Source organism: Aotus nancymaae, unplaced genomic scaffold (assembly GCF_030222135.1).
Source record: "Aotus nancymaae isolate 86718 unplaced genomic scaffold, 86718_ANA_hifiasm-v0.15.2.pri h1tg000011l, whole genome shotgun sequence".
Taxonomy (NCBI): domain Eukaryota; kingdom Metazoa; phylum Chordata; class Mammalia; order Primates; family Aotidae; genus Aotus; species Aotus nancymaae.
In genome coordinates, this window is record NW_026988422.1 from 75456783 (window position 1) to 75475749 (window position 18967).

The following is an 18967-nucleotide window of genomic DNA, read 5'->3' on the forward strand; positions in this document are numbered from 1 at the left end:
ATACTGATTCTTTGAAGAGAAACTTGAGATTCACTATAACAACTACCTTTGTATAAAAAGACATTTCAGATTCTTCAAATTCAATAATGACACTTTTTTATTTCTCTCAGAACTTTAAAATGTTAACACTGCACATGTCAGCCAGTCTTTACTTCCAGGTATATTCTTCATTGGGTCGCAATTCCCTGTGGAAAGCAAAAAAGGAAGAAATGGAAAAAGTGAAAATAAAACTTTGATAAGAAATAAAAGGGGAAGTCAGTCAAAATTTTTATTTTATTTTTTGAAACGGAGTCTTGCTCTGTCGCCCAGGCTGGAGTGTAGTCGCACAACCTTGGCTCACTGCAAACCCCACCTCCTGGGTTCAAGCTATTCTGTCTCACCCTCCTGAGTAGCTGGGATTACAGTCTTGCGATGTCACACTTAATTTTCTTTTCTTTTCTTTTTTTTTTTAAGACGGAGTTTCGCTCGTTACCCAGGCTGGAGTGCAATGGTGCGATCTCGGCTCACCGCAACCTCCGCCTCCTGGGTTCAGGCAATTCTCCTCCCTCAGCCTCCTGAGTAGCTGGGATTACAGGCACGCGCCACCATGCCCAGCTAATTTTTTGTGTTTTTAGTAGAGACGGGTTTTCACCATGTTGACCAGGATGGTCTCGATCTCTTGACCTCGTGATCCACCCGCCTTGGCCTCCCAAAGTGCTGGGATTACAGGTGTGAGCCACCACGCCCAGCCCTCAGCTTCACTTTTCTGAGTTAAAGAATTGTAATTACTGGCCAGGCGTGCACTGTGCCCAGCCTGTATCATGTCTTAAGATAATATATATGACAATGTATGTGGAAACTGTATCTAAGTTAGGCTTTGGTCAACTGCTTTTAAACTGTTTCTTTCATATTAAAATGCACTTTGAATTATAATAAGAGGATACTTTCAAAGACCTGAAATAGCCTATTCATAAAATGAAGACTGTTTATATTCTAGAGGTAATCATATTGTTTTATCCAAGGATTCAATAACGAACAAGACTGAAAAACAGTATAATTTGAATCTAAGTCCGTTCTATTTATTTTTGGCACATATTAAAAAGAATATTCCCAAAATCTGGCCAATTGCTGATTTAAAAAAATGCAGACTAACCTTTTATATAACATACTCTTGTTCCGGAAGGCAGTTAGCTTTTCATCATTCTTTCTGTCAAGATAACATCCAAGGACAAATCCCATAGGGACAAAAAGAACAACCCACTGGTCCCGCACAAGTTGAAGGAAGTTCACCATGATCGCTAAAAGAAAAAAGAAAATATCAGAAATACAATCCCCCCTGCTTTTTTTGAGAGGGAGTCTTGGCTCTGTCACCCAGGCTGGAATGCCGTGTTACTATCTCAGCTCACTGCAACCTCTGCCTCCCCAGTTCAAGCAATTCTACTGCCTCGGCCTCCTGAGTAGCTGGGATTAAAGGTGCCTGTCACTACACCAGGCTAATTTTTTGTATTTTTAGGAGAGATGGAGGTTTTACTACATTGGCCAGGCTGGTCTTGAACTCCTGACCTCGTAATCTGCCTGCCTAGGCCTCCCAAAGTGCTGGGATTACAGGCGTGAGCCACTGCACCTGGTCTTTTTTGGTTTTTTTTGAAATAGCTTTTAAATTGCATCTGGGCCGGGCGTGGTGGCTCATGCCTGTAATCCCAGCACTTTGGGAGGCTAAAGTGGGTGGATCACTTGAGGTCAGGAGTTCGAGACCAGGCTGGCCAACATGGCAAAATGCCGTCTCTACTAAAAGTACAAAAATTAGCCAACTGTGGTGGTGCATGTCTGTTATCCCAGCTATTGGAGAGGCTGAGGCAGAACTGCTTGAACCCAGAAGGCAGAGACTTCAGTGAGCCAAGATTGTGCCACCACACTCCAGCCTGAGTGAAAGAGTAAGACTCTGTCTCAATAAAATAAATAAATTGCACCTGAAACAGGAAGATAGACATAGATGTAAGAGACAGATGTTAAAAGCATAATAAGCCATAATAAGCCTCTCTGCTTGCCTGCAATCAGAATGTAATATAATGCTTAAAAATCAAACTGAAGATTATATATGTGACAATGATTAATATAAAAATTACACTGCACCAAGTCTGTTTATTAAATTTTACTTATAGCTTCACTAGTGATGTGATAAGATACAAAAATCGTACTTGGCAACAGTTGATTGTTTGCACCCTCCTCATGCTGTTCTGGAACCTTTTTTTTTTGTAAAAGAGACGAGGTCTTACTACGTTGCCCAGGCTGGAGTGCAGTGGCTATTCACAGGCACTACAGCTCTCAACTCCTGGGCTTAAGTATTCTTCCTGCCTCAGCCTCCCAAGTAGCTGGGACTACAGGCATGCACCAGTACACCTGGCTCTGATTAAGAACTTTCACATGTGTAAAACATTTAGAATCTCTTGCAATGCAAAAACAAAATTTAATAATACAATTTTGCCAGAAGTGGAATTCTTTAGGTAAAGTTATAATTACTGAAAACTAATTTTAGAAGGAAAATTAAGATATGAGAGGAAAAAAAACTATATATTCAATAATGTCACAGTAGATCTGAATATCAATTACTCTATAAAAGGTAAAGGGGCTGGGTGTGGTGGCTCACACCTGTAATCCTAGCACTTTGGGAGGCTGAGGCAGGCAGATCACGAGGTCAGGAGTTCCAGCCTGGCCAATATGGTAAAACCTCATCTCTACTAAAAATACAAAAATTAGCTAGAAGTGGTGGTGCACGCCTGTAATCCTAGCTATTCAGGAGGCTGAGGCAGGAGAATTGCTTGAATTCAGGAGGCAGAGGTTGCAGTGAGCTGAGATGGCGCCACTGCACTCCAGCCGGGGGGCCAGAGAGACTCCGTCTCAAAAAAGAAAAAAGGTAAAGGAAGAAAACTTACTTTTACAGAATGACTACTAGGTGGCTCATGCCTGTAACTCCAGCACTTTGGGAGGCTAAGGCAAATGGATTGCTTAAGCCTAGAAGTTTGAGACGAGCCTGGGCAACATGGCAAAACCTTGTCTCTACAAAAAAAATCAAAAAATTAGCTGGGTGTGGTGGTATATGCTCGTAGTCCCAGCTACTCAGGAGGCTGAGGTGAGAGGACTGCTTGACCCCAGGAGACGGAGGTTATAGTGAGCTGAGATCACAGATCACCCAGTTAACAGAGCAAGACGCTGTTTCAAAAAAAAAAAAAAATGAATGACTACTAGGTACCAGAGCCATCATACATTTCTATATGTAATGTGAAATAACTATTATCTACATTTTACAGATAAGAAAATAGCTTAATCCTTCAAACATAGACTCATGCCACCAAAAAAAAAAAAAAAAAAAAAGCTTAATCCAAATAGCTATTAAGTATAGAATAGAGCTGGAGTTCAAATTCAGCTTCACTCTACAGCTTTGGCTCCTATTATATTATAGCTCGTGCCTAAGAAACCCCTCCCTGAAATGATGTTTATGGTACTTAAAAGCTTTTAAATGCTGAGTTCCCAGAAGGTGGACGAGGAGGAATAGAACTATAGGGTTCTAAACTGTAGGGTTTTCTGTATCTGAAATGCTTGGGACCTGAAGTATTTTGGATTTGTTCAGATTTTGAAATATTTGCATATACATGAGCTATCTTGAGGATAGGACCAAATTTAAACATAAAATTCATTTGTGCTTTATATATATACCTTATACACATAGCCTGAAGGTAATCTTATATGAATTTTTTTTTTTTTTGAAAGTTTCACTCTCTCACCTAGGAAGGAGTGCAGTGGAGTTATCACAGTCCACTGCAGTCTTGAACTCCTGAGCTCAAGTATCTTCCCACCTCAACCTCCTGAGTAGCTGGAGCTACACATGCTAATTAAAAAAACAATTCTTCAAAAAAATTTTTTCTGTAGCTCTTGCTATGTTGCCCAGGCTGGTCTCAAACTTGTGGCTCCAAGTTTCAGATCTGGGGGCATTTTGGATTTTCAATATTCTGATCAGGGATGCTGAACCTGTAATAATTATCATGTGGAAAATAAATTGCACTAATTCAATAAAAACATAGTTGGATTGCCAATTTTCTGTAAAAATTTGTATATACAGAGGAAGTCAAAATACACCTGTGTGCATTTGGACCTAAATTAATAAATCATGTACAATGACAATCAATACATTATTGTTGTCAGCACTTGCTCAGCACTAAGCTGTGCTAGGACTATGTAGACTAAATTTCTGCCTCTCCTCTGACACTGGGTGGCATAGTTATCCAATTCATACTTTTTTCTTTTCTTTTTTTTTTTTTGAGACAGAGACTTGCTCTGTGGCCCAGGCTGGAGTGAAGTTGTGCAAATTCAGCTCACTGCAACCTCCGCCTCCTGGGTTCAAGCAATTCTCTTGCCTCAGCCACCATGCCCAGCAAATTCTCAGCCGTGCCACCATGCCCGGCTAATTTTTGTATTTTTAGTAGAGATGGGGTTTCACTGTTGGCCAGGCTGGTTTCGAACTCCTTACCTCGTGATCTGACCACCTTGGCTTCCCAAAGTGCTGGGATTACAGGCATGAGCCACCGCGCCTGGCCATACTTTTCTTTTAAAAGGCAAGGTCTTGCTCTGTTTCCCAGGCTGGAATGCAGTAGCATGATCAGACCTCACTGGAACCTCAAATTCCTGGGCTCAAGTGATCCTCCTGCCTCAGCCTACTAAAGCTCTGGGATTACAGTATTGAGCCACAGCACCTGACCTCACAATTCAAATTATTTCTCATACTTCCAAAGTGTCTGGTTTAGGAAGTTGTCATGAACTTAAAAGTCACCTAATTATTATATACTGTATTTTATAAAGTGTAATGCTACATATGTTCCAGTATATCACTGGTCTAGAAAATTATGACAGCGATTAAGGATTAGATATGTAAATAGTTAATTTACAACTGCCATCAATTCGTTTTAAGTTTTAGTCTACTATTTACAGCTGGAGTTCCTAAACTTGACTGTACATCAGAATCACCGGAGGAGCCCTTTTCAGTCTAGGGATTTCTTGGCCTTACCTCCAGGGCGAGGCTGGAAAATCTGTATTTAAAAGAACTCCCCCACAGATTTTGATGCAAATGGTTCCTGGACATATAAATGTAAGTGTAATCAACCTGACTTTATTTCCTAAAAGATGGTGCCTTCGGCCGGGTGCAGTGCCTCACGCCTGTAATCCTAGCACTCTGGGAGGCCGAGGTGGGTGGATCACCTGAGGTCAGGAGTTCAAGACCAGTCTGGCCATCATGGTGAAACCCCATCTTAAAAAAAAAAAAAAAAAAAAAAAAAAAGATGGTGCCTTCATTAAGCAACATTATTTCTATTTATCTCTTTAGGTACTTTTTGTGATACAGACCAAGTGGCCACATTAGCCACTTATTTGCTTTATAATCTTGAGCCTGTCAAGTGTGGGAATAATGAGTGCCTTAAATAAGATAAAGTTGAAAGTACTATACTGCAAAACACTAGACAATACATGTCTCTGTGTTCATAGATAATTTTTTGTATTTTTAGTAGAGACAGGATTTCTCCATATTGGTCAGGTTGGTCTCAAACTCCCGACCTCAGGTTGTCCGCCCACCTCCGCCTCCCAAAGTGTTGGGCTTACAGGCGTGAGCCACCAGGCTTGGCAAGAGCTGAATCTTAAAAGCACTGCCAGGCATCCTTCTTGATGCTTTTCATAATCACCAACTTATATAATCCTCACAATAACACTACATACATCTTAGCTAATACAATGTCCTCAAAGCAATAGGCTTATTTTTTTCATATGAAGAAATCCGGGAACAATCCTGATAAAGTAATTTGCCTATAGTCACAGACGCAGGTAAGTGGAAGAGCTGTGATTAGTACCCAGGCAGTCTGGCTCCATGGTCTCAAACTCCTGGGCTCAAGATCCTCCCATCTTGACCTCCCAAAGTGTTGGAATTACAGGCCTGAGCCACTGTGGCCCAAGCTCTAGTTTATTATTACTGTCTCTCGTACTAAGTACAGAGATAAACATTCATATCAATCTCACTTTTTTCTTATTTTTCCTAATATTTTTCTTCAACCCCATGTTTTCCCTCACTCAACCACTAGAAAGAAAAACGCATCTGGTGTGTATCTTTTTTTATAAGTCACTCCAAATTCACATTGGAAACAAGGAGACACTGTCTAACCAGTCTCCGCAACACTTTAGATGTATTGCTTAAAAACTGTCGATTTAACCTGTGAAAATTCTGCAAGATGCACGGGAAGAATCAAATTATTTGACGCGTGGAACTCCTTGAGGTCTTGGAAACCAAGATCGATTTTAAATACTACGTTTTAAAAAAAGCAAAAGGTTGGTCGGACGCGGTGGCTCACGCCTGTAATCCAGCACTTTGGGAGGCCGAGGCGAACAGATTACCTGAGGTCAGGGGTTCGAGACCAGCCTGGTCAACATGGCGAAACCCTGTCTCCACTAAAAATACAAAAATTAGCCGAACGTGGTGTTCGCCTGTAATCTCAGCTACTCGGAAAGCTGAGACAGGAGAATCGCTTGGACTCGGGAGGCGGGGGTTGCAGTGAGACGAGATTGCGCCATTGCACTCCGGCCTTGGTGACAAAAGTTAATTTCTGACTCAAAAATAAAAATAAAAAAGCAAAGCAAAAGGGTAAGCGCATCATTTTGGTGCAACGGTGTCGGTTCAAGAGGACTGCGGTTTGGAAGACAGCGAGGTTAGCGAGGAGACAGAAGACTGGGACTTGGACGAATGTAAACTGCTCGCTTCAGGCCAGATGGTGGGATCGCGGCCGGTCTCCTCTCCAGTCCGGCTAGCGGGCGGTCACTGGGTCACATCTCTCCGGACGTTTTCTGCTATGAAAGCCTCAGAAAACCCTTTCCAAAAGCTCCGGCCCGGAAACCCCATCCCCCACCCGAAGAAAACCTTTCCTTTTCCCGTCATCTTAGCTAGGAAGGCCCGGGGAAGCGCAGACTACCCCTCCACACACGCACAGCACCGAGGGCTTGTCTAGAACCCTCCTCTCCATCCTCGCCAGGACCCCTCCACCCTCGCTGTGATCGGCGGCACCGCGGCCGCCCGGGCTCCCCAGACCCACCTGCAGGTCCAGTGGCAACAGCGACCGGAGACCCCAAGGACAAGGGAGAACTCAGCCACCAGCCCCGGTAGAAGCTGCGACCTCGGGACTTGCCATTCGCCGCGTCCGCAGGGAGCAGAGGGGTGGCGCCGGCAAATGACACTACTTCTTCCTCCTAAGGGTTGACTCCTCTCATTTTTTCTTAGCTACTAAACACTACCAATAATTTCTAAATAAAACTTGGCTCAACGCCGAAGAGGCATGCAGGCGTGAGCGCCGTCTTCTTCCCACAGCCCTGTGCCCACCCCCCGGAGATGGTCTCGTTCTGGGTGCTCTTTGCTTCCGCCGCTCCCCTCCAGCTCCAAAATGGCGGCTGCCACTGTGGGTGTTCTGCCGGCCGGTCGTCCCCGGCGCTGCTGAGCCAGCATCGGCTTTTCTCCCTCTTGACCCTGGATTCGCCTAGGGGTTGGGAAGGGCAGTGGACGGCACTAGGGGAGGCCTGACGAGGCAAGTGAGGGCGGGAGAAAGGAGCGAGCCTCCGGCTGGGGGAGGCGGCGTCATCGGCCCTCCGGGAGCGCCGGGCCCTATCTCCGACCCGGTCTCCCCAGAGTACGCGTCTCCTGGCTGCGACTGTCCCGGCCGTTTCCGGCAGAAGTGGTCAGCGAGGGAAAGAGAAGTGACTTCTCCATGGGTCAAGCTCCCGGCTGTTTTGCGGCAGCCCATGCGGTTCCCTCTCGGGATCTCCTTCCCTCCTTTCTGTTTTCCTATGCTTCCCCCTTTCATCTCTCTGCGCTGGAGGAGTTAAACGGACGCCAGCTTTGGGTCCTTGGCCTCGTGGCTGCGGCGTTCTCAGCCTCCAGCGCCCGGGCTCTTTCCGTCCTTTTGGGCTGAGAGACCATACTACGCAGGCGTCCTTTTTGTTCATCGATTCCAGAGACCTTTCGGATGTTTGTACCATGCTGTACTAAAAGGGTCTTGGCCCTCCGAGCTTTCCCACCGTCGCCCTCGAGCGCTTCCACTATCACTGTGAAGTCCCAAGTCCTAATTCTTTTTGACTTGCTATTTTACGTGCTCTATAGAAAACGAGGTCAGATTAGCTCCAACCCCGGCAAGTCTGGCCTCCTGTGACCAGGTGAACCTGAGCTATCATTTATACCCATTCCCTTATTTATTTATTTTTATATTTTTAAAAAGTTTTAAAGAGAGATGGGGTTTCATCTTGTTGGTCAGGCTGGCCTCGAACTCCTGACCTCGTGATTCTCCAGCCTCGGCCTCCCAGAGTGCTGGGATTACAGGTGTGAGCCACCGCACCCAGCCCTATCCCCTAATATTTAATTTTGCAATCCCTTTAATCTCTCTCTCTTTCTCCCCCCTTCCCCCACACGCCCCCCCCCCCCCTTTTCTTAGAAACGGCGTTTCACTATGTTGCCCAGGCTGGTGTCCAACTCCTGGGCTCAAGAGATCCTCCCATTTTGGCCTGTGCTGGGATTACAGGCATGAGCCACCATACCCGGCCTTGCAACCCTCAACTGACCGGGAAAAGACTTCCCACTAAGTGAGCTCCAAGGCTAACCCAAACTCTTCTGTTTTCCCTTGGATTTTGCTTAGTTCACCTCAGTTGTCATCAACATGCACGGTTGTGATTTTTTTTTTTCTTTTCTTTTTTGAGACCAAGTTTCGCTCTTGTTGCCCAGGCTGGAGTGCGATGGCACGATCTCGGCTCACTGCAACCTCCGCCTTCCGGGTTCAAGTGATTCTCCTTCCTCAGCCTCCGGAGTAGCTGGGATTATAGGCATGCATCACCATGTCCGGCTAATTTTGTATTTTTAGTAGAGACGGAGTTTCTCTATGTTGATCAGGCTGGTCTTGAACTCCCAACCTCAGGTGATCCGCCTGCCACGGCCAGGATCCCAGTGTGTTGTGATTACAGGCGTGAGCCACCTCGCCAGGCCACGGTCATGATTTTTTATTCTTTGAGATGGGGTCTCGCTTGTCTTCCAGGCTGGAGTGCAGTGGTGCCATCTCACTGCAACTTCCACTTCCTGGGCTCAAGCAGGCCTCCCACCTCAGCCTTCCAAGTAGCTGGGGTCACCAGCGCAGCCACCGTGCCTGGCTACTTTTTTGTGTCTTTAGTAGAGATGGGGTTTTGCCATGTTGCCCAGGCTGGTCTGGAACTCGAGCTCAAGCGATCTGTCCTCCTCGATCTCCCAAGGTGTTGAGATTACAGGTGTGAGCCACTGAACCCAGCAACATGCACGATCATTTGATCATTATTGAGAGGGCAAGTTAACTGTGATAGGTATTTGCTATGAAGTACTGTCTGTCAAAACCAGGGCCCTGAAGGAATTTATGATATGATGAGGCTTCATTCCTTCCTGCAGTACCCATTCATGCTGCCTTGACCACTGAGCTTGGCATTGGATATACAAAGATGATCACTTTTACTCCTTTATACATTGGACATCCATTCAACAAATATTCTTCGTGCCCCCTTTATAACAAAATAACTTTGCCTAGGGCGACAAAAAAGCTTTGTAAAGGAGTAAATATTTGAGCTGGGTCATTAGGATGAAAAGGAATTTGCTGAGCTCAAAAGGAGAAGGTAATTCTGGGATTCAGTGCAGAATACAGAGCTTTGAGGAGCTTTGAGAAGCTTTAGCATACTTAGGGAGAATGGGATAATAACCTGCTTGAGCATTTAGTGCAAGAGTGATTGGTGAAGGAAGAGGTAGGTTAAGATCAGCTTTGGAGGATCTTGATTTCTAGTAGGAAGTTCAGATTTTATTCAGTAGTTAGCAGGAATCCAGTGGATATTTTGTGCAAGGAGTGGGCAGGAGGATACTTGTTTTTTTAGGATGGTCTCTGACAGCTCTATGAAGGATCAGCTGGGAACAGGAAATCTAGATGAAAGGAAATTGGCAATCATTCAGGTAAGGCAATGAGTGTCTCCGTGGAGGCACAACAGTGAAGGAGGTCAGAGAGACATGAAGTAAATGGCAAATGGTATTCACCTGGTCACTGCCAAGTTGATGGTAAGAAGGTGACTTGAGTTTTTAGTGTGGGAGAGTAAACGTTTGGCAATACCCTTAAAATCCAGTCTGAGACATGTACACAAAAATAGGATGGTGACAACCTGCACCTGAGGGGTGACAGAACACGATGCTCTATCTAGTGGAAAGCATTGATTTTTATGGCTTGGAGTCTAGATCTACACTATTACAGTAGCCACTAGCCACGTGTGGCTACTGAGCACTTCAGATGTGGTTAGTCTAATTCAAATGGGCTGTCAATATAAAATACACACTGGATTTTAAAGATTTAATATGAACATAACTATTCATATTTGTGTAAAATATTCAACATGATTACATGTTGAAATAATATTTTGGATCTATTGGGTTAAATACAATATGTTAAAATTAATTTCACCTGTTTCTTTTTCACTTTTCCATGTCGCCATGAAGAAATTTAAAAGTACATTGTGGCATGTATTATCTGTCTGTTGACAGAGCTGTTCTAGTCTATACTAGATGTGGGAATTTGTAAGGAGGTGGAGTATGAGCTGGGCCTGAAGACATTGAGCAGTGATGTCAGGATGACTTCCTCTATTGCCAGTTAAGGCATTCGGTTTGTCTTTTCTTAAGCAGTACTTCAAAGATTTCTGAGCAAGGGGTAATATGTGCAGAGTGTTTCTGAAGATAAATCTGGTAGCAATGTTTAGGTTGGATGAAGGGAGGAAAGACCGGAGGCAGAGAAACTGAGAAACCCAAATGTAAGGTAATGAGGCCCTTCCTGTATTAGGGTGCTGGCAGTAGGAATAGAAAGGGAATGATAGGCAAAGCGTTTCTGAGGGAAGAATAATCAGGAGCTGGTAATAGACTCTCCGAAGTGAAAAATCAGCATGTAGCATTTCAAGCCTTGATTATTTAGATAGCAACTAATGTATTAATGTCACAGAGCTATAAAATACATTTGAGACTGAAGAAATTTGGTCCCAGGATAGAATCAGCCAAGTTAGGAGGGAGTGGTCCACTAAATACTTTCTGTTTTTATCTCCCTGCTTTCTGTATCATCTTATCAATCATACACACCAGCTAATTTCCCCAAAATACAGAATTGCCTGTATCATACCATCTTTCTAGTTGGTAATGAATTTTAAAATGTTTCTGTTGCCTGTGGGACTAAGTTCGAAATTTCCAAGGCCTTTTATTATATGGCCCCTTACTGTTCATTAGGCCTTTTATTTTTTGCTTTTGTGAATGTGTACCAGGCTATTTTTTCCTCTGGTACTTTAAAAGTTTTTACTCAAAAGTGCAGAGATGAGATTTCTGGTACTCTTAAGCTTTTGTTTTGTGCCTTTATTCCTGTTATTCCTGTTTTGAGTACCTTCTCTTTGTTTCTACCCATGTCTTACCAATCTTTAGTGAGTAACCTTAAATCCCACCTCTTCTATGATTCTCAATAACATAAGGTTATGTCAACTTAACCTTCCTAAATATTTTTATGTCTTTTATTATTTTATCTGTTTATGTAAGCTTAAGCTTCCTAAAATTATGACAAATCTCTTTTTTAAAAAAGGACCATATATTATACCACTTGCTGCTGCTCCTGATGCCTTAGGGCAAGATACAAGTTAAACACCATAATTATAAACAGAGTGAAATCATAATACCACATTCATAAGGCTCTTATTTATTTTTTAGATTTATAAAGAACTCTTCAGAATTCCTGGTGTTTCATCATACATACGACTGAGATCAGGTATCAGTAAGTAATCAATGTTTAATAAAGATACAGCTTTTTTTATGAACAATTGTAGTAAAAATATCTTTTTGTCTGTTGAAGTCTTGATCTGTCTGCAAATAAGTTTTAACATGAACTTACTCGTTCTAGCTGCAAGATACTTTGCATGTTACTTCATAACCTAAATGAAGAAAGTGGGAATTAAGGAAGACTTAAGTAGAAAAGAATTTCCTTTAGGCCATTAATATAATTGTGGCACAGTAAGCTTTTTGGCAAGGACAATTTCCAAGGTCCTTCCCCAAATTTTATTTATAAACGTTTTTCATCAAATAGAGAATTAATGTCCCACACCTGTAATTACAGCATTTTGGGAGGCCCCGGTGGGTGGATCACTTGAGCCCAGTCTGGGCAACATAGTGAAACTCTGTCTCTACAGAAAAATTAGCTGAATGTGGTGGTGTGTACCTGTAGTCCCAGCTACCCAGGAGGCTGAAGTGGGAGGATCACTTGAGCCCAGGAGGTTGAGGCTGCAAATGAGCCATGATTGCACCACTGCACTCCAGCTTGGGTGTCAGAAAGATTCTGTTTTAAAAAACAAAAACAAGTCAATATATTTTAAATTTTAACTTACCAACATTTATTGAACAAACACTATGTGCAGGGATGTGCTCATGTACGAAGGATACAAAAATGGATCAAGAGAGCTCTCCCAAGCAAGGGCAAATACACGTAAATAGGTTCCGGTTTGTGGTGTGGTAAGGACAGTGAGCTTATTTAATACTAGCCATGCCCCATTTCTTAATTTATCTACTACCACTGTCTCTTAGGCACTGTGGAGGCGCTGGAATGTAACTGTGATCAAAATAGAGAAGGTCTTTACCTTCATGGAGTCCACATTCCCGTGTGGGCACAGGTGGAGAGAAGATGACAGACAAAGGGAGTAAATAAATAAGTAGCAATTATAGAGCACTAAGTATTTTGTAGAGACAGAGTCTCACTACATTGTCCAGGCTGGTCTCAAACTCCTGCCTCAGCCTCTCAAAGTGCTGGGATCACAGGCACGAGCCACTGTGCCTGGCCTCTAAATGTGTTCATGTTATAAGTTCCTGAAATACATGTAGTAGGCATCCCAATTTGCATTCCATCAGATATATGTTGATTGTGCGTCAGGTTCTATTTGGGAGTTGGAAACATAAGATGCTACCTCTGTTTTTCACTTGCTCACATTCCAATGCAAGGGTTCTTAATGTTAAACTCCCTGAAAAGTTTGTGAATTTCTACATGTATATGTACTCTTGTTTTTTGTTTTGGTATGTTGAGAGTTGGTGGGGAAGAGCGGGGAAGGTCCATAGGTTTTTACCAGATTCTCAAGGACCACTGGTCTAACTAATAGGAGAGAAAGGCATGTTAACTAATCATTGTAATAACAGTGAAATCAGTGGCATCACAGAGCAAGATAGAAAGTAACAAATTCACCTTCAAGGATGAGATAATTAATTCCTAAACATTTATTTATTGAGGAACTTGGATGCGGTAGTATCTGTTATGGATAACTTATACATTATTTGAAATACTTCAATATCCTTTTTACATATATATTATTAATATTAATGTTTTATAGACTGAGATACATAGGTGAGGAAAGGTTAATTAACTTGCTTCAAATGACATAGGAGTAGATTCATATATCGGCCTATTTGATTGCAACATTCACTACCTTTTATTAAACCTCACTGGGGAGCCACTAAAGGACTCATTGTGTCTAAGATTATGTTTGTGCTTTTAAACTTGGCAATGACTTAATAAGCTTGCTTTCAGTTAAAAAATAAATAAAAAATAGACTTGGCAATGATGGAAATGGGCCTTTGAACTGCTTTTCGTGTTAATGGAATTTCTATGCACTTAAATATTTGAAATAATTTTAATCAATTTGTCTATTATATATACCAGACTGTGCTTTTATGTTTAATTATGTTTTCATTTCCTTTGAAAGATCCTTTTAGCCTGCTGTCTCTGGACCAAAAAAAAAATGACATCTATTATCAAATTAACTACCCTTTCTGGGGTCCAAGAAGAATCTGCCCTTTGCTATCTTCTCCAAGTTGATGAGTTTAGATTTTTATTGGACTGCGGCTGGGATGAACACTTTTCTATGGATATTATAGATTCCCTGAGGAAGTAAGTTACATTTCATAATTTTAGGTTTTTATTAAATCAATTTTCTTTTCTGTACTATAATACCATTTCGATGTGATAAATATTGCCTTTTTACACTAGTTTATAGCAAAAGGCTTAATTTTACTTATGCCAAAAAGCTATAGTCACAATTTTAACTTGTAAAGTTTTGATTGACTTATAAGCTTTGCTTGTTGAAATTCAGCAAAATCTTAAGCTAATGGATTTTAGTAGAAATTTTTGCATGCTAATTTTTGGAGAGAACAAGAATACCTAAGAATTTGAGAAGATGAAACACTTTCCATGTGAAAGTTCTGTAGTCAGATCACATTAGCTTACTTTCTACATCTTTTGATGCTAAACATTGTGAACTGGTTCTCAGAATGACCATGAGATACTGATTCATCCAAAAAAAAAAACCAATTATGGGCCAGGCATGGTGGCTCCCGCCTGTAATCCCAACACTTTGGGAGGCTGAGGCGGTCAGTTGACTTGAGTTCAGGAGTTCGAGACCAGCCTGGCCAACATAGTGAAACCCCAACTCTACTAAAAATACAAAAATTAGCTTGGTGTGGTGGTGCACACCTATAGTCCCAGCTACTCGGACTATAGGCGCACATCACCACACCGCCACCAGTATAGGAGAATTGCTTAAACCTGGGAGGCAGAGGTTGCAGTGAGCTGAGATCGTACCACTTGCACTCCAGCCTTGGCAACAGAGCAAGACTCTGTCTCAAAAACATAAATTAAAATAAAATAAACCAATTATGTTTTCAGTATTATACTAATTTTGCAAGAAAAGAGGATTTAAATATATATATATATATATTTTTTTTTTTCCTGAGACAGAGTCTTGCTCTGTCACCCAAGCTGGAGTGTAGTGGCAAGATCTTGACTCACTGTAACCTCTGCCTCTCTGGTTGAAGCAATTCTCCTGCTTCAGCCTACTGAGTAGCTGGGATTACAGGCATGTGCCATTGTGCCTGGCTAAATTTTGTATTTTTATTTTGAGACGGAGTCTTGCTCTGTCACCAGACTGGAGTGCAGTGGCGCAATTGCGGCTCACTGCAACCTCCGCTTCCTGGGTTCAAGTGATTGTTCCGCCTCAGCCTCCTGAGTAGCTGGGACCACAGGCACGTGCCACCACGCCCGGCTAATTTTTTTGTGTTTTTAATAGAGACTGGATTTCGCCGTGTTGGCCAGGATGGTCTCGATCTCGACCTTGTGATCCGCCCGCCTCAGCCTCCCAAAGTGCTGGGATTACAGGCGTGAGCCACCTCACCTGGCCAAATTTTGTATTTTTAGTGGAGATGGGTTTCATTATGTTGGTCAGGCTGGTCTCGAACTCCTTGATCTCGTGATCCGCCTGCCTCGGCCTCCCAAAGTGCTGGGATTGCAGGCGTGAGCCACCACTCCTGGCCCAAGGACTTAAATATTTAAAAACTTTAGAACTTGAAAAAAAAGTCCAAACCATCTTATTAATTTCTTGTGTCAATGAGAACATATGCTTCCTTGATTAATTGAAGTTTTACTATTCAATTAGCAAAACTGTCAGTGGTTACTATGCGAAAAAGGTGGGACAAAAATCTATTGTAAATATGTGGCCATATAAATCTATAAATATCCTTAATAATTTCTGAAATTTTTTTTTTTTTGAGACAAAGTTTTACTCTTGTTGGTCAAACTGGAGTGCAATGGCGCGATCTCAGCTCACTGCAACCTCCATCTCCCAGGTTTAAACATTTCTCCTGCCTCAGCCTCCCGAGTAGCTGGGATTATAGCCATGGGCCACTATGCCTGGCTACTTTTTTTTTTTTTTTTTTTAGACAGAGTTTCACTCTTGTTGCCCAGGCTGGAGTGTAATGGCGTGATCTTGGCTCACCACAACCTCCTCCTCCCAGGTTCAGGCTACTCTTCTCCTGCCTCAGTCTCCCAAGTAGCTGGGATTACAGGCATGCGCCACCACGCCTGGCTAATTTTTTACTTTCTAGTAGAGACAAGGTTTCTCCATGTTGGTCAGACTGGTTGGAACTCCCAACCTCAGGTGATCTGCCCACTTCAGCCGCCCAATGTGCTGGGATTACAGACGTGAGCCACCGTGCCCAGCCAGTTTTTGTATTTTTAGTGGAGATGGGGTTTAGCCATGTTGGCCAGCCTTTCCTGAACTCATGACCTCAGGTGATCTGCCCGTCTCGCCTCCCAAAGTGCTGCAATTACAGGCGTGAGCCACTGTGCCCGGCCAGTAATAATTTCTGAAATTCTAAAATGAGCTCACGCCTGTAATCCCAGTACTTTCGGAGGCCAAAGTTGGTGGATCACTTGAAGTCAGGAGTTTGTAACCAGCCTGACCAACATGGAGAAACCCCGTCTCTACTAAAATTACAAAAATTAGCCGAGCATGGTGGCACATGCCAGTAATCCCAGCTACGTGGGAGCCTGAGGTAGGAGAATCACTTGAACCCTGGAGGCGGAGGTTACAGTGAGCGGAGATCACACCATTGTACTCCAGCCTGGGCAACAAGAGCGAAACTCCATATCAAAAGAAAAAAGAGTTAAGCAAGGCTGGGTGCAGCGACTCATGCCTATAATCCCATAACTTTGGGAGGGGATCACCTGAGGTCAGGAGTTTAAGACCAGCTTGGCCAACATAGTGAAACCCTTCTCTACTAAAAATATAAAAGTTAGGCTGGGCACGGTGGCTCACGCCTGTAATCCCAGCACTTTGGGAGGCCGAGGCGGGTGGATCACGTGGTCAAGAGATCGAGACCATCCTGGTCAACATGGTGAAACCCCATCTCTACTAAAAATACAAAAAATTAGCTGGGCATGGTGGCGCGTGCCTGTAATCCCAGCTACTCAGGAGGCTGAGGCAGGAGAATTGCCTGAACCCAGGAGGCGGAGGTTGCAGTGAGCCGAGATGGCGCCATTGCACTCCAGCCTGGGTAACAAGAGCGAAACTCCGTCTCAAAAAAAATAAATAAAAAAAAAATAAAAAATAAAAATTAGCCAGGCATGGTGGTGGGTGCCTGTAATCCCAGCTACTCGGAAGGCTCAGGCAGGAGAATCACTTGAACCAGGCCGCAACGGTTGCAGTGAGCCGAGGTCATGCCAGCGCACTCCAGCCTCGGCAATAGAGCCAGACTGTGTCTCAAAAAGAGAAATAGTATGCAGGTTAGCTATTAAAAATCAATTTATTTGTGATATCTACTGTTCTATTTTGTTTTTGTTCTTGTTTTTATTTTTAGGCAGGGTTTCATTGTGTCACCCAGGCTGGAGTACAGTGGCGTGATCTTACCAAGCTCAACCTCCTGTGCTCAAGTGATCCTCCCACCTCATCCCCCTGAGTAGCTGGGACTACAGGCTCATGCCACCATACCTGGCTATTTTTTTTAGGGGGGGCAGACTTTTTATAGAGATGATGTTTTACCATGTTGCCCGGGCTAATCTTGAACTCCTGAGCTCAAACGATTTGCCTGCCTTGGCCTCCCTAAGTGCTGGGATTACAGGTGTGTGCCATCACACCTGGCCTTTTCTTCTTTTTAAAATGTGTCTACAACCATATATTTAAGTTTACCTTATACCACAGTTTTTATAGCTATGCAGAGCACAGGTAGTAATAATTGAAATTCACAGGTAATCATAATTTTAGGTCTTAGTTTTGCTCTTCTACCCCAGCGTAGTCTTCAATCCAGAATTGGTGAATAATTTTGAATATCCTGCCTTTACTTTTAAAAAGATTCAAGAAATAGTCCTTGGATTGTGTTCCTATAGGCATGTTCACCAGATTGATGCAGTACTGTTGTCTCACCCCGATCCTCTCCACCTTGGTGCCCTCCCGTATGCTGTCGGAAAGTTGGGTCTGAACTGTGCTATCTATGCAACCATTCCTGTTTATAAAATGGGACAGATGTTCATGTATGATCTTTATCAGGTAATTTAAACAATTTAAAAAATTTGCTAGCACTCCTTCAGTGGTTATTTTTCACCTTTATTTGTTTTATTCTTTTAGTCTCGACACAATACAGAAGATTTTACACTCTTTACATTAGACGATGTGGATGCAGCCTTTGATAAAATACAGCAGCTAAAATTCTCACAAATTGTGAATTTGAAAGGTAAAAAGAATTTCCAGTAGTAAGTTGTTAGACAAATGGGGTTTAACTTGCTGGAAAATACTGACGAGAATTTGGAGTGAAAATTATAGTCGTTATGGTCTGAAGAATAAATAAGTTGGCACATTCTGCCTTGATACAGAACTTTTAATTTCCATTTGAATTTTAAAAATTTCAGAATAAATGTTAACAAACTGTTAATAGCTCAGGCCTTTTCATATTTAGCTTAAGAAAGACTCATTTAGTGTTTACTGTGTATAATAAACAAAAGTTAACGTGGCCATTTCCTCCTCCTCAGAGTTTACAGTTAGGTTGAGGAGACAGAGTAGCTGAGATGGCTGAATGTAGTGATTGGGGTAAATGAAGTGCTATGGCAGCAGAGTAGAAAATGACGGAACTCTAGCATTGGACATTAAGAGTTTATTATTGAACTAACCTTTCTTTAGGGTTGTAAAAGAAATCTGAATATTATGATCTTGTTGACATAGGTAAAGGACATGGCCTGTCTATCACACCTCTGCCAGCCGGTCATATGATAGGTGGAACAATATGGAAAATAGTCAAAGATGGAGAAGAAGAAATTGTTTATGCAGTTGACTTTAACCACAAGAGGGAGATGTAGGTATATCAAGGCGAAAGCTAAAGGAAATGCAATTGGTGTTATTTTATTCTTTGGAGGGAAAATCAGAAACACAGTTTTGTTTTGTTTTTAACCAGAAATCTAGAGCAATTTAAAAGCATCAAATAGGAGATGTTTTCAAAATTAATTATTTGCATAGTAAGGGGAAAAGTTTGGTATAGGACATAAGAGATTTAAAAAATGTAGATGTAAGTATACACTCTACAAAACAGACATCT

At 42.5% G+C, this 18967-nt stretch overlaps 2 protein-coding genes across 4 annotated transcripts in view; one reads left to right on the top strand and one right to left on the bottom strand.

Moving 5' to 3' along the window:
• Positions 1 to 79: 79 nt before the first annotated feature.
• On the bottom strand, positions 80 to 7401 carry NDUFB1 (NADH:ubiquinone oxidoreductase subunit B1). Of its 2 annotated transcripts, none has more exons than XM_012453137.3 (3): positions 7101 to 7401; positions 1133 to 1277; positions 80 to 185 (listed from the first exon to the last, which is right to left on the bottom strand). In XM_012453137.3, exons 2-3 carry the CDS (start codon positions 1270 to 1272, stop codon positions 149 to 151), a joined length of 177 nt encoding a protein of 58 aa, XP_012308560.1. In that variant the 5' UTR covers positions 1273 to 1277; positions 7101 to 7401; the 3' UTR covers positions 80 to 148. The 2 variants fall into 2 exon arrangements, with proteins under 2 accessions (XP_012308560.1, XP_064231243.1); XM_064375173.1 differs by lacking the exon at positions 7101 to 7401 and adding an exon at positions 2913 to 3290.
• Positions 7402 to 7461: 60 nt separating this feature from the next.
• The window catches only part of CPSF2 (cleavage and polyadenylation specific factor 2), a 39845-nt gene continuing 28339 nt past the window's right edge, over positions 7462 to 18967 (top strand). Inside the window, exons 1-6 of one of the 2 annotated variants that reach the window (XM_012453131.2) lie at positions 7462 to 7586; positions 11783 to 11846; positions 13816 to 14000; positions 17769 to 17928; positions 18007 to 18112; positions 18598 to 18727. In XM_012453131.2, coding sequence (XP_012308554.1) covers positions 13852 to 14000; positions 17769 to 17928; positions 18007 to 18112; positions 18598 to 18727 — 545 coding nt within the window. In that variant the 5' untranslated portion in view covers positions 7462 to 7586; positions 11783 to 11846; positions 13816 to 13851. The remainder of the gene's footprint in view (positions 7587 to 11782; positions 11847 to 13815; positions 14001 to 17768; positions 17929 to 18006; positions 18113 to 18597; positions 18728 to 18967) is intronic. The other variant, XM_021675713.2, reaches the window with a different exon arrangement.

What these genes read in the sequence shown, in the direction of transcription:
- NDUFB1 (XM_012453137.3), bottom strand. Translation starts at nt 1,272, where the DNA reads ATGGTGAACTTCCTTCAACTTGTGCGGGACCAGTGGGTTGTTCTTTTT. An exon ending in AAGAGTATGTTATATAAAAG is followed by an intron (nt 186 to 1,132) that starts GTTAGTCTGCAT and finishes TGCTTTCCACAG; the next exon opens with GGAATTGCGACCCAATGAAG.